Source organism: Rhopalosiphum padi, chromosome 4 (assembly GCF_020882245.1).
Source record: "Rhopalosiphum padi isolate XX-2018 chromosome 4, ASM2088224v1, whole genome shotgun sequence".
Taxonomy (NCBI): Eukaryota; Metazoa; Arthropoda; class Insecta; order Hemiptera; family Aphididae; genus Rhopalosiphum; species Rhopalosiphum padi.
The window spans coordinates 32,159,275-32,183,324 of NC_083600.1; the positions used below are offsets into that span (position 1 = coordinate 32,159,275).

Here is a 24,050-nt window from a genome sequence, read left to right on the forward strand (position 1 = left end):
AACCCTCGTGGAGTTTACTTGTTAACAAGTTATATCCCGTACAATTTGTCTTTGCCATTAATATATGTAAGTTGGATGATTAAAGTAAACTAGTTAGTGCGAACTCTTCATTATTATCAAGCGTTTTTGAATGTGTATAATTCCGGCTAAAACTAATTTTAAACCATTTTGTGAGTTTGTAAATTTATTCGAAAAATGTCTTTTAAAAAAAATATTAGTTATCACGGATATCCTAGGGGTATACAATACAAGGTATTTAACTTTCACGACGAAATGAAAAACTTAAAACACAAGTTCATTATATAAAAACAATTATAATAATAAATGCCCAAATAATATTACTCAACAATATTTTTATAATATTGTTTAATACGTCGTAAAAGTTTCCTCCGTGTAATTCTTATTTGTCATCTGTTTTAAAGTATTATGATATTTCTAACGATAGTTTACAAGTACGAACGTAGTACGTTGAAATTATAACTTCCGTCAAACTTTTATCACTGCATAAAAATGAATACTTTTATGTTTTTAATAATTGAAAGGTAACAAAAATCTTAAAATCAGTATGTTCCCCAAAACACTTTTAAATTCTACAAAAAAGTTGTTAGAAGTAATTAGTGCTCAAGAATGAGATTGCGTCTTGGAATTGTATGATAATTTTATTTTACTATAATAAATGTTCATCTATAATAGTCCCCGCACTAATATATTTAAGAATATTTATATTTGACTTAAATACCTTAAATAATTTGAAATATAACTGGAAACTATGTTTTTTAAATCGATATAATTAAATGTGTATATTATACGTTTATACGTATCTCAGCAATATGCTTATGTATTTTCTAATTATGGTACTCTTTATACAAATTATAAATAAGTGTATCATAACACTAATATAATATATTATTAAGAGTTACGTTAATAGATAAGTAAAAACTTCAAGGTTGATAGTCTATACTTAAATGCTGTATTATTTTTAAATTTTAATTTAAAAGTTATCATAGTATTATAAATAATAAATGCATATTATCAAACGAAGTGAACATTTCTTACCAAAGTAGGTATACCTATAGGGTGGATAAATATTTGAGAGGTAAATATCACTGGTAACACTATGGCTGTCAAGGCGGTTCTCTGAATAGTGTGAATATCAAGATTCGGGCAACCCGTACATGCGGAAAAATGACACTGTCCGAAATAGTGGAAATTGGAAATCAACCTTTAGACTATTATTCGAAGTTCTAAATTTAAATTGCTTGACAAATACCTCATTTTATATTCTGTCATATTTTTTGTTCATCTAAATTATTATTGCATACATTCTACGTTTAACTTTCTAATTATATTAAGTAAATATTATCAAATCAAATGTTGCTTTACAATGGAATGTGTTTTTTTAAATATTTATAAAGATACTTATTGTGCAAAAGCGATACTTCAATATTGACAATGGTTATTGGTAGAAAATTGAATATAGCTCATACTCTAATGGGTAAAAATAAAAAATAAAAACCTAAATTAAAAACAGAGAAAAAATACGAAACGACAATATTTTCAAAAAAAATTAATTTAGTTTTGTAATTTAAAAAAGAATAATCTTAGAATCTTAAAATTTTCATCAAACATTTGCATTAATATTTTCTATGCATCTTAATATTTTACCTTGTTGTGCTTATTTTTAGACCTTTAAGATTGTTGACTTTTCTTAATCTAGCTTTAGATATTTTAAGCCTGTTTTGTAATGAAGACATCCTCCAATTGTATGTAGATTACTGTGGAAGTAAGTTAACTTTATTGATGATAGGTCATCAATCCCATGTCATCGTGCATTTATTTATTTTTGAAGACCTAAGGGGGCTTTAAGTACTATTCACAAGAATTTGTTTTGAAAAATTTGCAACTTTTAATATTATATTAGAAAGCGGCTGTCAATAATATTATTTTATAATCAACGTTAGGTACCTATATACTATAATATTTTTCATAGATGATTACATATAAAATAAATTATAAGATAACTTCTTGTTATGTATAAAATCTATACATACAATAAAAGATAAGTTGCAATTGTGTATTAATTACAATATTATATTATATAACAACAAAACACTTTTATGGCATTTTTGTTAGCATATGTATCAACGATTTCTTCGGTTTCGATTTTTTTCACCTTCGCTCAGTGGTTATAAGAAAAGTGAAATAAGAACGACTGAAAGAAACGTCTGCAAATGCTTGTATTATAATATATACTTATTAATTATTCTACTAACACAAATTGTTCCATTATAAATAGTAAAATAAATAAATTCGAAAATTATTTTAGAAATATAAAGACTGGTTCACCATCTAAAGTGCATCATTTTTTATGTGTAATGATTGAAACATTTGAAACTTAAATTAAATACATCCATTATTATCGTGGCTTACTCAATAATTAGATACGCACTAAAAACAATTTTATAACAGAGTGACTTCTCTGATTGTTTTTTAAATATGAAATTTATTTATTTCAGTGACTGTATACAATGTAGGTATTATAATATAATTTAATGAAAAAATTATTTTTTCACTAATTTGTTTTTAATTTAAAATATTATATATATATATATAATGAATAATATTTTACTAACAGTCATATTTATATAAATACATAAAAATTCAACATAAATAAAAGGCACATAATAAAATATAATTTATACTGAACAAAGGTGGACGAGTGTTATAATTAGTGCATTATTGGTCACAAAAAAGGGTAGGAAGGGCTATGTGTCTGGTGTAAAAAAAAATAAAGCAGGAGCTGAGTAAACCATATCTACCCTTAGGGAATGATGGCACTGGGTTGGTCATTGCTTAGTCGTAAAGTCTAATAGATCTCTTTTTCGTATAAAACCTCATGGGTCCTTTGAAATCCTTTTTCCCTTCCAACCTGAATGTACCTATATGAAAATTTATTTAAGTCCTCCTATTTCCAAATAGAAAAAAAATGTAATAATTTAGCCATCTGTTTTTTAAAAAATATTCAAAACATAATTTTTAATAAATAAAAAAAATATTTATTATTATATTTATTTATATACTTGATTTAATAAAATTTTTATCATCTTATTGTTTTTATATAAAATGTTATCATTATTATGGTCGACCCTTAGATAAAAAAAGTTACTTAGATATTATTACATAATATTAAAATTTAATATTATTTATTTATCTGGATAGTTATCTGATATTTATTAATTATATAACGTAGTTAAATTCTTAAATCATAATAATTTAATATTAAACCTAAATACAGAACAACATAATATGCATAATTTGGTGTTATGTTAAATAGTCTATAGTCTATATAAACATCATATTAAGATTTAAAATAATCAATATATTTTTTCAATAATTATTTTAAGTAAATTACCATCTCTCTATTCTATACACCTCATTTGTTTCACTATACACGTAACTATAATTATTTAAACGAGAGTAGGTATCGTTTTCACTTTAATTCTTCTTATCTCCTCATCCAAAATAATTTTAATACATAGCATTTTCATAGTATATTTTTAAATATGATTAATAATTAATATCTTTAATACATGTACCCGAGGATTAAACTCAACCCTATATTTCTCATAAATATATACTTTTGTAATAAATTTTGATATCAATTTTTTTCTGTTATGTTTATAATAAGCGATAAACTTTTTTATTTTTAGTTAAAATCCATATACTGCATATTATGTTTTATACTTAATTATAATAATGTTATTATTATTTATTTATTCTTTTTATTATTCGAATTTAAAATACGTGTCTTTATAAAAGAAAAATAATTGTTATTATTAATTCTTTTAATGGTAAATTATATTTCATTGTGGTATTGTATTTATTGGTATAAACAAAACATTAAATTAAATTTTAAAAATTAAAAAAAAAATATTTCTGTTTCTATGAGCAAATTCTTTGAAGTCGTAAGTTTTGATTAATTATTATTCTAATATATATTAAGATGATACTATAATTTATAATCATTACTGCTGTGTTAGTGATGGTTTTGTTGGTGCTGTCCAATCTATGGTCATCATCATAAATATTTAAATGCCCTCACTAATATTGATTACAATCGTGACAATCATCAGGTTGTCAAGGCAATTAATAACATGTTAATATCTATTAAAACTCTCGTTTAAATGAAGACACTCTACATTATGAACAAAACACTCACTTCCCCTAAACAATTTTTATTTAATAGATAAAATATTATTCTTTTATCAACAAACTCGTATTATTTCAAGTTATAACTTTTTGAAAAATTTTCTTTTTTCAATATTTAATGTAATTTTGTTTTCCTTATTTTTTTAAGCTTAATCAATGTCGATAAATCCACTAAAAACTTTTTTATTAAAATTACTATACTTTACATTTTAGAAGCTAAAACAAAATATTTTTCTAAAAATGTTAAATAAATATTAAATACCTATTGAAAATTATTACAGAAAATTATTCTGATTTTAAATTTATTATTATGAAAATTATTAGGATAAAATAATTAATAAAGTCATTAACTTGAAAATAGTAATCTGAAATGATTTCAGAATGACTAATAACACACAAAATTAAATAATTATACAATTACTTAACGACTATTATTGGATAATCAATGGCAAAATAATAAAATAATAATACTATAAACATTTTATGTTGCATAAATTATTACAATATATTGTATTAAATATTAATTTACTTTTGGTTTTTTTTCAGGATTTATGTTATCTCCTTCTTTCAGTATAACCTTGTGGATCACATTTGCGGTTATAAGGTAACGAGTCCATCGTAAAATGGGAAAAAATGTTCCATTCGCTCCATGTAAAAATATAGTGTAAATTATTTTAATACATCAATAAAGTATAAAATGTCGGTCATCCTCTACTATTCTAATGGGTTATTTCACTAAAAATGTATAACAAACGGTGAAACAACATTTCTGCCATAAATAATTTAAATGTTCAACTTTATATAAAAAAAAATGCATTTTTATTAAAATCTTACCGATTTAGTTGCATATTTAGTGTAAAATATGTGCATCTTTAATGTGTATATGAATATTTCAATTTGAAATAGTTTTAAATATTGATTAGTTTGGTCACAAAATAATATACAAATGTACAAGAAATATTTTTAACTGTTGATGCATTCATAACATCTATATTATTAACAACGAATCGTTGCCAATTATTTTTTCAAAATTGTAACAATTTTACTAGATTTTGAAATATAGGTAGGTATATAATATTGATGTTCATTATGTATCAAGTGTTATATGATTTATATCTGCCGATTTTATCTTCTAAAAATATCTTTAAATTTTAAACCAAAAACAAATTTCATACCTGCCTATACATATAGTTAAACTCTATCTTTATAATGTACATATTATTTAAGATAATTTGAAACCGACATTGTATTACTATACAGTTATAATAATATAATAAAATACTATTAATATTATATTGTGTTAACAAATGTTAAATAATTTGTAAAAGATGTCTTTGTATGTATTTATGATGTCTACGATGTCTGATGTGTATTGATTATAATGTTTATTTTCCGTAAATGTATCGATATTTAGAAAATAAAGTTGTATTATAAGTATAATTTTGAATTATTATATTTTTCACATTACCGGTTCTTACTCTTTAGAGGTCCATGCTCCCTTTTATACTCATTACTCATGTATACTCGGATGATATCACTCCTCTTTCCTATTATATTAATAGCTTACAATAGTATTATTATTATTATTATTACTATTATATTAATCAGCATAGTAACAAAACGTCCATGTTCAATGGCGCATCCCCCAGATTGAAAATCCTTGTTCTACAGCATGCTACATGATTACATAAACCACACCGCTTACTTAAATTTATCGTTAGAAAATGTTTTCATTAAAATAATATATTTTATAACGATATGAGTTAAAATAAATCATTTATAAAATAATAAAAATAATTTTGAAAGTCATTATATTTATGTTATACCTTGCGTCAAATAACCTACTGCTATAAATTATAAACGATGTATCGTATTTTCTTTTAATATAAAGTCAATAATAGTATCAAGTATGGCTAATATTGATATATTGATATGTCCATTAATTAATGAGACAATAATTTAAATACCAAAAAATAAATCTGCAACTATTTTAAAGAGCCAAAAAAAATTAATATATCAACACCACTCTTCATAAATCAATCAAAAACACAAAATTATTTTGAAATTTAGTATTATTTTAAGAATTTAAGTTGTTTATAGTGTGTTTGTATATTAAAAAAAATGTAATAGAATATTAAGCAATTAGTATCTTCATTCTTCAACCTGTTTAATGTACAATTTCACTCAACTCAAACATTCGTATTTTACCTACAGCTACAGGTAGGTACATATTGATAATTTAGAAAAAAAATACAAACAAAATAAATTGGAGGCTAGTGTAAACGCTTCCTGAAATTTCTTCAAAAATGTCAATATTTATTAGTATTTTAATATTAAAAAAAATCCTAAATAAGATTAATACTAAATAAAATATATATTAATATTAAACTAATGTCAAATATATTATACTATAAATGCATGTATAATAAAAAATAAAAATATAAAAATATTATATACAACAATTTAAGTTGAGTCTTAAAAAATTTTAACGTAGTAGATACTAGTTATAATATAAGGTACTTAATTATATTATAGTACTGTTACTATACGAAAATATAGCTTTATCCAAGAAGTAAAATTTATTTTTAACAATTTATCAATTTTATAATATCTTCAAATTGTGAAGGTTTTAAAATATGTTGTCATATAAGACAACAATAAATATTTTGCAAGTTTGACAAATATGATTAACATTTAAATTATGTATTTTGATTGCCTAAACAAAATAATTAGGACACAAAAACATTGCATAATCATTAAGTATTAAAAATAAAATAAATAAAAACCGTTGACATTAGCCTTCTTATTTTATAAGGAATTTAAATAAATTTTACAATCACTTGCTTTAAAATGTACAAATACCTACAATAATTAAAGTTTAATTATAGTATAGTATATTATATTGACGAACAATTTTTAAACATCTCTGTTTTGTAATTGACTAGCATTTTCATTAATTAAAACGTCGTGTATTTTTGAATAAGTAGTTTAAATATATATACATAATGTATTCTTATTTTGTAGCTCTATATTGGGTTATTATTTATTGAATATCAAATAACATTTTATAAAATTACCTAAATGTCCTAAATAATGTTAATTAAAATAAGAAAATCAAACTTAACTTTGAACTAAAAATTACTTGAAGGTGTTGTTTACTAGAAAAATATATATGAATACAATTTTCATAAACGGAACCAAATTGAATCCATTCGAGTACTCGACAAAAATCATCATAAAACTAAATATATTTATTTTACAAAAATATAAATTTAAATATGATTTACTAAAACCAAAATAATTGTTTTATGTAAAAATCAGTAAGCTGCTATCGTTGATTAAAAAATAATATTGAAACATACGTTTTCACTATTAAAAGAATTATATCGGAAGAATATACTCTGAATAATCAATAATTTATACAGTAAATAATTGTAAGGTGACTAAATTTTAAAATGATTAATTTAGAATTCAGTTTAATTCGAGTTACATAATTGATGAATACAATTTAAATAATCAAACCTTTAAATTGAATTTTAATTAGTCTTCTTTTTGAAAATATACTTGCTTTTTAACTTTTAAATTTTACATTGCATTATGTAAAATATACATCGTTTTAAAATGTTAAGTCCCATAGGTCATAACTCATGAGTATTATTTGCTGTATTCTTTTAATATATTATATACTTTTTACAGTAAACATTCGGCAACAAAACATTTAAGTAAATCTTAAAATAATAAAACAAAGTAGAACATATTTTTACTTCTTTTTAATTTAATAAATGTCTATGAAACAAATTTAAGTATATATTTATCACTATTTCAAAAATTTGAAAATGAAGTCAAACCATTAACATGTATATGATTAGATAAAATAATTTATAATTTATATTTCAAATTGTTTAAGATTTTTGTGCAATCCTGTGTAAATGTTAACCGAAGTAAAACCATTGGAAAATCAATGACTTCCTTTTTCTGATCGGGATCTAAAATAAATAATATCTATATAATATATCAATATGTCAAACTTGGTTTTCACAAGTAGGTATTAGGTATTTACAATTCTTAAATAATAATTACAATAAATAAATGTTTGATATAATTGAAAAATTTAATGACATACAAAAATAATGGTTTGATCAAATAATTAATCCAGCTTCCGGGTATACGGTACAGCTGGATTGACACGATCGCAAAACAAAATATTTTATTCACTTGGTAATACTTGCACATTATATTATTACATAATAATATAGTACATTAGTTAGTACACCTACCTATAGTCGTCCTACTTGTCGGTCAATAGTAAAGCGAGTCGCAGAAATGTCGTGTGATGATAAAATGTCAAACGTATGTCATAACGCATAATGTAATAACTTTATGTATAATGAAAGATAGGCCCGACTTATTCACTAAAACACCACGTTATTACCTAATTGGTTACACGCAGAATTAATAACATCAAGTGTAACAGCGGTGTCGTTATAACCAACTTGTTCGGAGGCAACGCGCGCGAGATGCACGCGCATCGCAGTCAACAGATAAACGCGAGTAGCGATAAGTGGCATCCGAAAGTACGGAGATACGGAAGAAGGGGCTTTTAAGAAAACCCATTAATATGATAAAAAGGGTTTGGTCCGTTCCGTCAAGCTTAATCAATTTCCCCTCAGCAACAGAACCCGAAACACTACTACGCACTCCCCGGGCAGCGGCTGGCGCGTCTTCAATTAATTACTGTACGGCCGCCGACATCGTACATATTATACAACTACAACTACACTATACACGACTAAATATTACATTAACGCCGGAAAGAGGTTGCGTTTATTTTCGACAACTGCAATAAGTGTGTGCGCGCGCGCCATAATAGGGGTAAGGCGTATAACGGTGTGTAGCTCATCTGCCTGTACAGGTTGCGAACGAGAGAATTATAATATTTATACGTATAAATTCGTGAAATTGTTGGCGTGATAGAAAACGGACGCCGCCTAAAATCTACATAATAAAATCGTATCCGAGGCCCGTTGTCGAGGATCCGTTTTCGTTTCAATTTTTCAACGAATCGAAGTGAACGATTTCGCGAGGGCGATAAAATTATGCTCTTTGCATTTTTTGATATTTTTGTTTGAACCCACAACTCTATATTATAACATATATAGATACGCTTAAATTATTTCACCGATATAATATTATAATATCATTATATGTTTACGAAGTGTCATTGTAATTATTATATTTCCACTGTCCATCCATCAGTGGATACAAGAAAAAGAGTGGGCTTAACTGATGGTACGATGTATACGCGAAAATATAAAATGTGTTTTTCTTTATTTCACGAGTACACCCGTCTTTATTTTATCATAGGATAATTCATTAATTAATCCTTCCATTAGTATTATGAAATAGATTTCGATTAATTAATCGACTTTCACGAAATGTAATAATATTTCGTCAAGTTTTTTAACACTAAACTGTTTTTAGACGTTTTTATTTTACTAAAATGTGCAATATTATAATTATATGAACAATGAACATTTAAAACAATAATAATAATCCAAATTAAAAAAAAAACACAACGACAAAAGTAAAAAAATATTTGATTATTTTTAGAATGAATACACTTATTTAACACTATGATTTCGTCAAATCGACATTTCCATAATTTGATGATACTATATACATAATATTATGCTCAACTAAAGATGATAAATGTTAATTTTTTGAAATGCAAATTATAGTTCCAGCAAAAACAAACTATAATTTTGATTTTATATTTATGTATTTGTTTAAACGTATTTGAATTATAAATAATTCATCACAATGTCATTGATGTTAATTGAGATAAATCGAGCCTGCCTATAGTTTCGAACGAGTAGTTAGTGAACATGTTTTTTACACTTCCAATCAGCATTATGTCATAATATAAATGCAAATGTATTGTAATTTTGTAATTTGTTTTCCACTTTTATATCCGATTATTTTTGTGAATCCAAATTTTAAATGATGACTTTGACTGTTTAAAATTATGATAATATTTACTTAACCATTATTCACTGAGCTAAATATATGCCATTTACCAATGAACAAAAAGGAATATTTTTTTTATTTATTACATGTCTAATAATTAAGAAATAATCAAATAAATAAATACCTAAATTTATCACATTCATTTTTAAGTTTCCCAAAATTTTATAAAATTGATAAAATATTAATAAATTATACTTATATTGATATAATTTATGTAATATACCATAAATTATGGTTTCAAGTTACTTTTTGAAAATTATGAATATGATTTTATTGTTAAAGATAAAAAAAATAAGAAAAATACTATAGAGCTCTAAAATATATTTTATATTTTTCACAGTTAAAAACTTAACACTTAATTTAACTTAATGTTTTCTTAAGTAATCTATTATGAACATAGATTACTTAAGAAAACATAGAGCGTTATTGTTAAATTAATTAATTTTAATTTAAAAAAAAATACATTCTAAATACTATATATTATATACCATTTTTAATTTGTTAAAATATCTTAGGTATTTGGAATATTGTGATTTATGATTAACTTATCACTCTGTATAATTGATATCAATTAACTATTATCGAATGAATAATTTATTTATAAATAATAATAATAATTTTATTCAATAATTTATTACTTATTCGTGGATTTTAACTTCAAAAGCAGATAGACTTTATGACAAATTAAGAAATGTTTAATGGACTAATCAATGTGTGAACCCACAGTTGACCGCTTTTATGGACGATAATATATTCCATAGTCAGTATAGAGTTAAATTGATTTAATAAGTGGGTGATTTTACGAATTATGCGAAAATTTTCAACTGAAAACATTTTAAAGTTTTATATATTATTAACAATCTTTATTATTATATCATAACTTTTAACCTGATAGTTATAAATAAACTTATTATTCGTAAGTATGTACATTAATAATTGTTCACCAAGTATTCTCGTTTCATAACTTTGTATATATAATATAAATATGTATATTATATAATATATTATATTGAACTTTTTTTCTAAACAATTATTTGTCACAATAGTTTAATAATATAAATTTTACTAATTTGTAATAGATTCTTATTGTATGGTTTAAACTAGCGGCTGGTACAATATATAATTCATTGGTACTATACATATATTATTTTTTATGCTGATAGTATTATTTACAATAAATTTAAACAGAATAATTTTTTTCTGTTGATATTAATTGAATTTATATCTATCTAAATAAATTCAATAAACAATATAAAATATATTTTTTAAATTTAATTAATTAATTTACTTGTTTTTTTTTTTTTTAACAAATAATAATCATGAATAAATCTCCACTCCCCGTACTTGTAACAGACTCCAATACTCTCTTTACGAGCAAAGTGTTTATTCATTGGTTTTTCCTACCCATTAAAATTTTCTTTGCGCGAAAAACATCCTCTCAAATCTATAATTTTAAAACAAATATTGACTTTAATATAATTGTATTAAGTTATGACAATTATTTGGTCATTCAATATCGTTAATACTACAACACGAATAATAATAAACGCACGTCTTGCAGAAATGGCCTATGAAAAAATATCTAATATTAACTTGGTAATGGTAGTTCGGATAGTTATTTATATTATCTGCATTCTTCAATAAAGTCTTCATTAACGGTATACGAGTACCTTGTACAAATGTTGAGGAAAATAAAATACTTAATTTGCACTTTGTTCAACCAATAATTTGTATTGTTTGATCGATATTATTATCTGTGCTATTGTTTTCCGGTGGTATTTATCGTGTTTTTGTTTATAAAATATAATCGTGTTTACTGTTGTTTATTTGAAATATAAAATGATGCTCTGTTAAAAACATGTGACACGGTAGTAAAACAGAATATTGAAATTTGTTGAAGGCTGTCGGTACAGTTAATTAACTACACAAAATGGCTAATATAAAATCGGTAATGCGTAGTTCGACGTTATAAGGATTGAATTTTATTTTTCGTAATATCGAATTCATTTTGTGTTTAGAAAATCTTCCCTACTGATACGTTATATTTATTTAAACTTAACGAATAAGATGTCAAGAAACGAGGACATGTCGTTATTTGATTTAATTTAGTACAGTGTGTGTGTGTGAGTGGAAAACCCGATTATGACAACGATAATGATACGAAGTTGTAGCAGTGAAAGTAGTGGTGGGTGTATCGCTGATGACGGTAATAGTCATAGATATATATATATATTATTATATATACACTTTATAGCATAGTGTGGCGGTGGTTGTGGTGGTGGTGTGGGCCACAAAAACCATAAAATGCACACGTGAAATTTCGTCGTATAATATTGGTAGAGGGCGGCTTTGGCGTACACGGGGGTTGTCGAGAGGGTAAACTATGTGTTAATCGCTTAGCTGGCCAGCGAATGGCAACGGTGACGGCGTGTTTGTGCGTATATATACTCGTGTGTATGTGCGTGTATATATATAGTTCCGGAACCGCACGACGGCGACCGAACGCTACTGCAGTTATACGGTGGGTTACAATTAACGCCAGTAACACACGCGCACACATATACGCACATGGAAACGCGCGCTTTGGATATAATTTGACTTCAGAATGTATATACACGGCGGCGCGAGCATTATTATTAACATTCACCTCGCATAAATGCCAAATGCCAGTCGGCGGAGTTGTTTCCGTTTTGCATATAATTTGCATGTCTCCAGCGGAAGACAAAGTTTAATCGTCGATTTATGTGCTCCCCCGGTCACGACTAAATTAGGAACCGCCGCTCTGGCAGCCATACGCCCACGCTTGTGGCTACTATATCCGCGACGCCGAGAGAGTACATCATCGTATTATTCTTTAAACGCGCACTTGTGCCTGTATATATATACGCCGCGCCGAATAATATCACCTCACAACCGCCTAAGTAATATACTGCGATATAATATATATATATATATATATATAATGATGATGGGTGTGCAACTTTACGCCCATTACATTACCGCCAACTGATCTACCACAGTTACGACTTTATACACACGTACACAACACCGCGGAACTGCTGTATATAGTCTGTCGCCGTCGCGTGTAATAGATAGGTACACTGTAATTCTGCGTCTTATTATTGTAATGGACGTATACGCATAATTAGGCGCACGCACATGTGCATAATTAATAGAATCGACCGAATAAATTATTTTTTCAGATTCAAAATAACCGACAAAGATATTCGATTTACAATGGATTACGCTATTTTCTGACAGTTGATCCGAGCGGTCGAAAACTAAAAAGCTACAAAAGTTTCATACATATATATATATATATATTCTATCGATACTGACTTCTAAGTCGATTCTATTAGTATTAGTTCTTTGAAGAGCTAATGTTCCGAATGTCTGTAAGTATGAAGGAAAACTTACTATAGAACCATAAAAAAAAATATTCAAGACATCTCAGACAGAACGATTTTAACTATAAGCTCCGCTCGGAATCGATTTTTAAGTATCTTACAGCAATCGTCATAAAAATATTATTATTCAAGTACTTAACGATATAATCCTGCGCAGAGATGAGCGATTGTACAACGTAACTTATGCATCAATTTCGTTTTTAATTCACTGGCCATAGTTTCTTCTACAGCTTATAATTAGTAATTACTTCTACGAGTACATCTAGAAGTATTATAGTTATTAAGCACCACGATGATAGTTTTATTTCACTGTTGACTTGACGTGCTTAATTCAGACACACCTATAATAATATAATACGTATTCAACTAATTTCTAACTTATAATAATTTCTGCAGTTTTGCGATTTTTGTTTGTCATCTAGTTTTTCAATACGTACGTTAAAATTACTGGTCTAATATATCATGCGGAAAAGCAATTGATGATTCTTCGTTGTGGCAAATCCGACGACTATATGACCCACACGAATATACAATTTATGCGCAAACCCACATCGGCAGTGGCGTCGATATCAAGCAATTAATTAATTTCCGTTTGTTTGCGCCGAGATTGGATTGTATAGGCAAATTACATTAACGGGCAGCAATTTCGAAAACGCCTATTCGACGATTTATAGTCGACGAATAACATAAATAACTGTACACTCTGTCTGTCAACCGATGAAATCGTATACTTTTCAGTTAAAACTTATTTGAGGACGTTTTAACAGCATATAATATGATATCATATAATAAACAATAATGTTTCCCAAAAAAAAACATCTATAAAATATATGAGTTAAACATTGATTTAGTGCAAGCATATGAAGTTACCAAGTTATAGGTAGTGTTTCAATAAATGTTGGTAGTTGAAGTTCTGTAGGTGAATTGAAATTGACGAAATAATATTTAAAATTGATGTAATTTTAGTAATTTATGGTTCATAACTCATAAATGATTAATATATACATTTTTGTTACGATATTTATGAGCCCCTACTTATTATTACAGTTTATTTAAATGGTATGTGAAATAAAAATAAAAATAGCCATTTATTATATTTTTATATAATATTATGAATAATATATAAAAAGAGATAGAACTGAAATTGATATGACTTACAATCGTTTTGGATATACCTAATATTTAAAATTAAAATAAATAGTATATTAAACATTTACATTGTTACATATTCCATTTATGAGAATGCTAAGGAGTATGGATGTACAGAGCGACTAAGGAAAATAGGATAATAAATGAATGCATAAAGAGTAGTGTAGTAGGAGTGTCACCAATTTGATCATGATCGGTTATATTATGAAGAAAAGTGACTTGAATGCAGTGTGAGTGGCTTAGGAAATTAATGTAGAAGGAAAGACAAAGAGAGAAATACCGAAGAAAATATGGATTAACAAAAATGTAAGGTGACACAAAAATAACGGATAAAATTTAAAAATGTATTGAGGGACCGGATAAAGCCTTATGAAATATAGGATAAGGGCGGCCTGCCCATATAATTAGGAACAAAAGACGGAGAATTATAAGAATATATAACGTAGATATAAGGCAGGATATTGATAACAACTATCAGATCATCCAAAGTAATTTTTCAAAGTAAAATAATAATTTTTTTTATTTATATTATTATTTACTTAGCAATAAAACTAAATGCGATTAATGGTTAGAAATGTAAACATATAGACAGTGACAGGGCATAACTGTTATTTTGAGACAATAAATTGGCTCATAGCTAAAATATGGTTGCGAGTAGAATTTAGTAAACACTGTGAGAATAATGAGTATTTAAGTATTATTACACTATACATTATAATATGTATTTTAATATAGTAAATAAATAAACAATAATTATAGTTTAGATGAATATTTAAATAATATTAATATATTAACACAGATAAAATCATTTAACCAATACAAATAATAATATGCATATTTATGTTTGTTGCTATCAAAACTAACTGTTCGACCTAGGAAAAAACGCTAGAAGAAGTCTAGATTAAAGAGACAAATGCCGCTCCTAAAAATGTCCAGAAAAGATTCACACGATTAACGATTGCATTACGGTCGCATCAGCTGCTACTTTAGCCCGCATAATATATGAGAGGAATTATTCATGGTTTTTTTTTTACGTTTTTTAGAAAATATATGCAATATCTTTAACCGTAAATCATGATAAATTAAATAACGAAACAAAAAGATTAAATATACAAATGGAAATATAAATAAAATATGATCGAAGGTCAGTTGAAGGCTGAAGACAAAAATATGAAAAGTGCATTTACATTAAAGAACTTTGATACGATAAAAAAAATGGGAAGGTGTCTAGACACCCACAGTCAAATACATTTTAATAATTTAAAAAAATAAATTAACATATAAAAAGGCATAAAAAAATTAATGCATTTCATAACGGTATTAAATAAAAATAAAAATGGAAAAAGTTAATACAGTGATATTCGCGGATAACTGTGTTTTAAAAAGCAAAACAATTTAATTAATTATAAATGAATCAGTAGTTGGAAACTGCATTCTGATTATGATCAAAGGTAGTTAAGAGATGACAAGCAAAACTTATTTGAAAATGCAAAAAAAATTAATGCTGTTTTAATTATTATAAATTTGTTTTCTAGTAGTTTTAATTTAAATTAAACTAAATTTAATAAAAAAAACGTAAATAATATATTATAATATATACCAATAGTAAGTATTATAATATTAGTTTTTTAATATTATAATGTTATTTCATGTACTATTACTATTATAGCTGATTTAACTTTAACATTATCATAACATAGACTAATTATGATAGTAAATCGGTTTTAAAAATAGAGTCATCGTATAAATAGCTTGAAATTAATCTATATATTGCGATAATGTCACAAATTATATATAATGTATAATGATATACGAAATTGTAAAGAATCCAAACCCTATGAATTGTATTAATTTTTTTAAATTACTTATTAAAGTTATAACAAAATAATTAAAATCATTATTTGTTATTGAAATATTAAATTTTGTCAAAATTTAAACTTAATACGTGTATAAAAAAGTTATTCATACCTTTATATCTTTGATATTTTTAGGTTGTTTTAGAAAACTTTTAAGGAACTTTGTATTCAATTTTTATGTATTTTTCTCACAAAATTCTATCATATATAAATCGAAAATAAAAACAATTTAAATGTCCATAAATAGCGTAAAATATCATGTCTAAAAATGCTAATATAAATATTTGGTGAAAAATGCAAGTTTCTACTATAAAAAAAAACCTTCAAAGTTGAATATTGGAACACTTTTATTGTCAAAAGGTGAAGACAGGCACGTACAAAAAAATAAAACACACATCATTTTATTCGTCACTCCGCTCAAAATCTAGAACAGTGACAATTATTTTGAACATTCTCAAATTCAGTACATTAAATCCACATATAGATACGTATTTTGAAATAAAATTTTCAATAATGATGGGCAGGTGCTGTATTTGTTCCAAAATAAATATGGATGTAATAGGCAGAACACTGCAATAGTACTACCCACTAATATGCTGTATATGTGTCTGGCCCTAGCTTTAAAATTAAAATAATTATATTAATTTAAAATATATATAAATATATTATAATATATTATTGTTAATAAAAAAAAACCATTAAAATATCTATTATTTCAATTTATTTATAAACAATGAATACGACTTTAATAATAGCAGTATTTTTATAATAATAAAACAATATTTGTATTGATGTATAACAACAATTTTCAGTAGACTAAATAATTATCCATGAAATCGTGTTATGTGAAGACGCCTTAACTCATAGTGGTACTGAGTTAATAAGATATGTGGATTATACAACTAAAATTTAGTTGTCTCACTAGCAATTGAGTTTGCTTCGCCATTGTATGTAGATAATAATATAATATGTTATATGAATATTTTAAATATATTATCAAATAACATAAATTACAAATCTACTTATATATAATAATAATACATTGCAAAGACTTAAGTCTAAAATCTAAATTAACACAAACAATTACTATTGATAAACGGATAAACGTGATATTGCATTTAAAACATAAACGTTTTTAATTAAAATAATAATATATAAAAATTACCTATATTTACTATAGAAAGGAGCTATCAAATGATGCACCATAAATATCAAAATAAATATTAGGCAAATGGTTAACGCCCTGCTGTACATTAGGTGTCGAGTGAGTCACTGTTATGGATGTGTTAAATCTGAATTCAATAATACCTACGATAACCTATACGATAAACAATTATGAGCAAAGACGGCCTATCAAAGCGTCGAATTATCACTAAGTATACTTTATGATATATTAAAGTTATTTTTAGTATTACGGCAGATTGATATAATTTTTACAGAAGATATTGCATTTATTCTATTATTAATGTGTACTTTCTTATTATTTAATAATATTTATTCATGCTATATTATATCAACTTATAAAACTCAAAATTTAATGACATGTTTTGTGAATACCGTAAAACAGCAAAAGTATGTTCATAGTATAAATAGATAAAATATCTTAAAATAAATAAAAAATGTCATTCATATAGTAAAATTCATAATAATATAAATTACGTAAAATTCTTAAGTTTCCACAAATGTTTTTAAATCATAACAAAATAATTAATATCGTTGTTAATAGTTTACATATTTCGTCCAAATTTGAACTTAAAATATGTTATGTAAAATAATTGTTTTAATATATTTTTTTAGATGTTATGGTTTTAGTATGCATTTTTGTTACTTATGAGTTATAAGTAATCTTGTATTAAATTTCCAAAACTTAGATATATAAAGAACATTTTTTTATAAATTTTTAACTACAAAATAAAATATTTTGACAATTTTTTGCAATTTTAACAAATTTTGTCGAAATTCTAATTTAAATAGTGAATATTAAATGGTGCCTATGTATTTAATAGAATATAATACTAAAGCTCCTTTCGTCGATTTTGAGTTGGCAGCGTTGCCCATTTGTCCAGAGAAACCGATTCTGGGCGTCGGCCGAACTCTGGTGGTGACTCTGGTGATAAAGTCGTAGAAACGATGGCATCAGATCCCACGATTGAAGACGGTAAAGAGGAGAGGGCAACAACGGTGCCAATTGAACTACCGCAGCAGAACAGACATCGGTTTCTGTCGGACCTCCGGAGTGGTCTCCGATGCAAATCGGTGTTCAAACTCGACCCGCGGAGCACCTGGGAAAAAATGGCGTATCAAACACGAACCAGTGCGATGGTTCATACAATTTTCACCAACCCTATATGTCCAACACTGCACTCCACCGCCTAAGACCTTCTGCGGTAAAGTGAATACATAACAAGTGGCCACAATAGTCCAATCTTCGCGAGCGCTATCGGTTCTCTTTCCCCCTTTTTTTATCCATCTATCCTGGCACAGTAATTTTTATGTATTTTTGATCCTATTTGTTCATTGTTATAATATATTATAATATAAATAAAATCGTTTGCGTACACAAAAAATCCTTGTTCTTCATTTAGTCATTGTCTATAATTAATATAACAAGTAGATACCTACATATCTTATTGTTTGAGTTGAGATAGTTTGTATCAACAAAAAAAAACCTGGAGATTTACACTCTACTGTACAATGAGTTTCGAGTGGATCATAAGTAGAGACGGGATTTTTACGTTTTCACATATTTTTGCCGAGAGTATGCAGCTCTAATTGGAAAAACTTTCTCAATGATTAATTTCCCTATTAACTGATATACAACATTTTTAGTGCATAAAAAAATATATTATTTCAAATTTAAAGAATAATTTGTGCAAAATAATATGTTTTAGAAATATATTACCATATTGGGATTTAACTTGAATATTTTATAAGAAGTGTAATGGTTTAATGAATATATTTTTCCAAAAAAAATAATATTTATTCAAATTGTTTTGATGAAATTATAAAACATAAAAACATCTTATATTTATTGTTTAAATGTATAACTCAATTTTGACAAAAATGCAAATAGTACGTTTTGCATTGTCACCCCACATTTAAAATTGTATGCGCATATACTTGTTACTTTAGTCTCGACTTATAAGGAATATTATATTACATTTTGAAATCTTTGCTTAAAAATTAGATATTTTTACTACAAGGTACTCGTAGTTTATAATTTTTATAATTTTGGCAAGTTTTGTAAAAATTAAATTCAAATTCATGTACGAAAACATTGTGACTTTATAATTTTATAACTAGGAAAAACAAATAAACAATTAAGGAAAATTAGGAATTTTTAAGCAAATCTAATTTTCGTCAAAATCGATCTTCTTTTCTTAACTCAGAAACAAATAACCGTAGATCTCGTAGTGAAAAAAAAAAGTGACCTACTCAACATATAATGTACAGCAGAGTGGTATCTACTTTCCTACCTTTATTTTATTTTATTATTAAATTGATTTAATTGAGTAATGAAATACGCACGTATTCGCAAGGAAAAAAGTTAAAAATTATAAATTGATGGAATATTTTATATTTTTATAGAAGAACAGAAGACATCGAAAACCATTAGCCCTGGGTGGCTTCATACCTAAAATACGTCGCTGATATTGTGGCTTTGTCTTTTTTCACAGCTTTTCATACCCGAATGTTTCAACAGAACAGACGAGTATCATTGTTATACGACTTCTATACATTTTATGTCGTCGGTCAGCGCAAACTTTTCCTATTCTAAAGTCTAACCTGCGAAATCCGCTCGCAAAAGAATAAACGATCCACACAAAAGCAATGAAAGAAAAGCAAAGAAACAAACAAAACAATACAAAACAAACTATTTTACGATTGTTACCGTCGTGAAATTTTACAGCCGTACTCTTGTAGTTGAAATATTATATATAATATTTATCATAATATTTTTAATGTAGGTATAACAATCATTTTTAAAAGCTACTGCTGTAATATGAATTGAAAATAAAGTACCATACACACTAAAACGTAGTATACTAATGAATTTAATAATTTATACTAAATTTTAGTTACATTTATTAATAATTCGTGAGACAAGTACCTATGACTAATATTATGGTATATTACATAGCCGTATAGGTGTACTTTTTATTTAACATATAAATATTTTCCTATACTGTTATAATAACTGATCAGGTTCACGTAATGAAATATAATAATACAATATTACTATTCAACAATTAATAAAATTACAAATATTTGAAGATGGAAACTTTGTTATCGTTTCCTTTTTTTGTAATTTAATACGGAAATCAACGTCAACTATTAACAGGGTAGTCAGTTTATAGTGTTTATAAATAATTTCCTAATCTTCTTATTTTGATAAACAAAAAAATGTATAACAACAATATTGATAATAAATGATTTTCAAATTTAATAGTTTTAAAAATAATATTTGACTATATTAATATTTTATATTATTATATTAATATTATTATTTTTATATTAATATTTTCACGATTTCTTCACATTAATTTTGTAAAGTAATGGTGCTATTATAATTCAAATCTCTTCATTAAAACAGACTACGCCAATCTACACCTTATTACTGATTTTATGAGGGAAAATCTTACAGCGAACTATTCCGTAACACAAAATACGTTTATTCTTTCACTGACCATTTATGAGGGAAATGTCACGTACGAGAAACGAAAAGTCTGTTAAAGTGGTAAAAGCGCAGCCAGAAGCTTTAAAAATTATTTATTTCTAAAAAGTATTTACCCGTCGTTTACCCATGCCTTTTGTAAATTTATTAATAGTCTTAAATATAAGACCACAGACATTTATCGAAAACTAAACTGCCGGTTATTCAAATATATCAATTACCCATTTTTTAGCATAAAAAGTATGTGCTCAATAATACATATTTATTTTAATTAAAACCATAGAAGTACTAGACATAATATTATTATATGATTTATTTATTATCTGGTAAAAATAAAAATATATAAATTTGTAAGTATTTTGATTTTTTGAAGGTTCAACCACGATAAAACACTATTAATTATAACGAGTGGTTCTCCTATATGGTTCTGGAAAATCATGCTAAAAGTGAATTATTTTACATTAATTTATATTATTATTATTATTTAAGAAGTCCTTTTACCCACAAATAATAAAATTTGCGTTACCTAATCTAATTTAAATTATGAATACCACTAATTTAGAAAAATTGAAAAAAAACATTAATGTGTTTATTATATTATCTTGTTTATTATTTCACATTTTAATGTCTAATAATTTATTTTATGTGTGTTAATTTTTTTTTTTTTTTTTGATTAGAGCATGCTGCTAAACCATTATAATTACTTGATATGAAATAAATCTATTTAAATCTATTATTAAAATCATAGGTTTTATAATGTTGTAAGGTTAACAATGTTTTGGGTACACACCTAAATTTAGAAACGTTTAAATATTATATAATTATTTTTTAATGCAACATTTTAGTAACATGATATAAATAATTAATATATAATAAATATATAAAAATGAAAAGTTTTTAAAGTACCTATCTTTTTATACTTATCTCTTTTGTCAAATTTAATATAACAATAATGTATAATTTATAAAATATGCCACAATTGTTTTTTTCTATATTACACTAATGACTACTTGCTCAAAAGGTTATTATCGGCATATCTGTGCTTGAACAATTAGAATTTAATACATTTAGTCAGGTTCATATTATATTAAAGTAATGAGTTGGCCCATTTATATTAGTGAACATATTATAGTTTAATATATTTTTTATTTTTTATTTAATTCTAAGGTCTTAACAAATTATGTTATCTGAATCCACGCACAGACTGCTATTTAAACTGGCTATGTTTTGATAAGAATATTTATTTTTCTTATGTCTCTTTTCAATATGTTTGCATGAATAAAGTTTCTCATTCCTTGAACTAGATCAGAGGTATTTAATTAAAATCTACTACCCAATAGTTGTATTTTATTTTCACCATGTTTAACACTTCTTAGCCCTAAATTTTTATTTAAATTTATATATCGCTTAATATTAGCGTTTTACTTTCGTCGTTGTTAAGTAAACAGAAATGTAGATTGTTAAAATATATACCGATCACTATAAAGTTACACATTTATTTGAGTTAATTAAACATAAACTTTGGTTAGCCGTGATTTTACTTAATTCTTATAAATAATTATCTGTTGCCAATCAATGACTAGGGGCTACTGCTGACATCAAAATCAAAAACAATTTTTTCATTGTATAACTCTTTTACCTACAGTTTTATAAATAAATAAAAATCTAGTAAAAAGTGTATTCAATGAAATTACAAATAATTTATTATATTGTACTACTTTAAAAAGAAATACAATCTACATTCGAGTATTTATTTTACTTTATTTTTTTATAGGAATTTTTGGAATTCAACGCTCTATACCGTAGACTTGTATAGACCCTCTACTACACTACTGTCACTACTCTTTATTTCTACTAAGATCACATAAATTAAATAAGTCATTATTAATCATTATTTATTAGCTTTGTGTACATAAATTATTTTAGCTTTAGTGTGTACAAATTATTTTAACAATATACACCCTACATTTTACTAATTTTAGTATTTTACATTATTGTGAAATAAATTATTTAGTATTGTATACTAATTATTATAAAATACATAATGTAGATATAGAATAAATGCATAGGTGAGTATTTTAAAATACATTTCTAAGCTTCAATTTTATAAGTATACCTAATTATTTAGTGTATTTTGTATAATAATATATTGACTAATCAATTAAAATAAAAATGTAATAATCCAAAACCTACATCCAAAGTTATTGAAACTAAGTTAAGATTTTAAAACTTTCAACTACACGTCTATACTACAAATTTATATAACCAAAATCATATATACATTATATAAATGTGTAACATTATATTACTTAGGTCTGAGTAAATTATGCTGTAACTTTTCAAAACTTTGAAAAAGTGTGATGTTCATGATAATAACCACGTTCTTAAAAAATGTGATAAACATAAAATAAAATATTAGTATATTATTATAGTAATAATAAGATTCAAAATTACTGAAGATATTGCTAAAGTACATAACTTATGTTACCTTTGACGTTTATTCACCATAGATGTATAATTTATAGAATAAATTATAGACTATACTTTATATAAGTGTATATATAATTTTGATTAAATTATTGTCATCTCGTAAATAACGTCACTCACAAACTTTAAATTATCACATCACATCAATATATATTATAAATAACACTCTAAGAAACAATCTTTAATGATATAAAAATAGATCAGCCTTCTACAAAACATTTCGAATGATAAGTAAAGTTT

At 25.4% G+C, this 24,050-nt stretch overlaps 1 protein-coding gene across 2 annotated transcripts in view; it reads left to right on the forward strand.

Annotated features, from left to right (window-relative positions):
• Positions 1-5,439, forward strand: part of LOC132930767 (uncharacterized) — an 83,332-nt gene extending 77,893 nt beyond the window's left edge. The window contains exon 7 of one of the 2 annotated variants that reach the window (XM_060996810.1): positions 4,756-5,439. In XM_060996810.1, coding sequence (XP_060852793.1) covers positions 4,756-4,817 — 62 coding nt within the window. In that variant the 3' untranslated portion in view covers positions 4,818-5,439. The remainder of the gene's footprint in view (positions 1-4,755) is intronic. The other variant, XM_060996811.1, reaches the window with a different exon arrangement.
• The last annotated feature ends 18,611 nt before the right edge of the window (positions 5,440-24,050 follow it).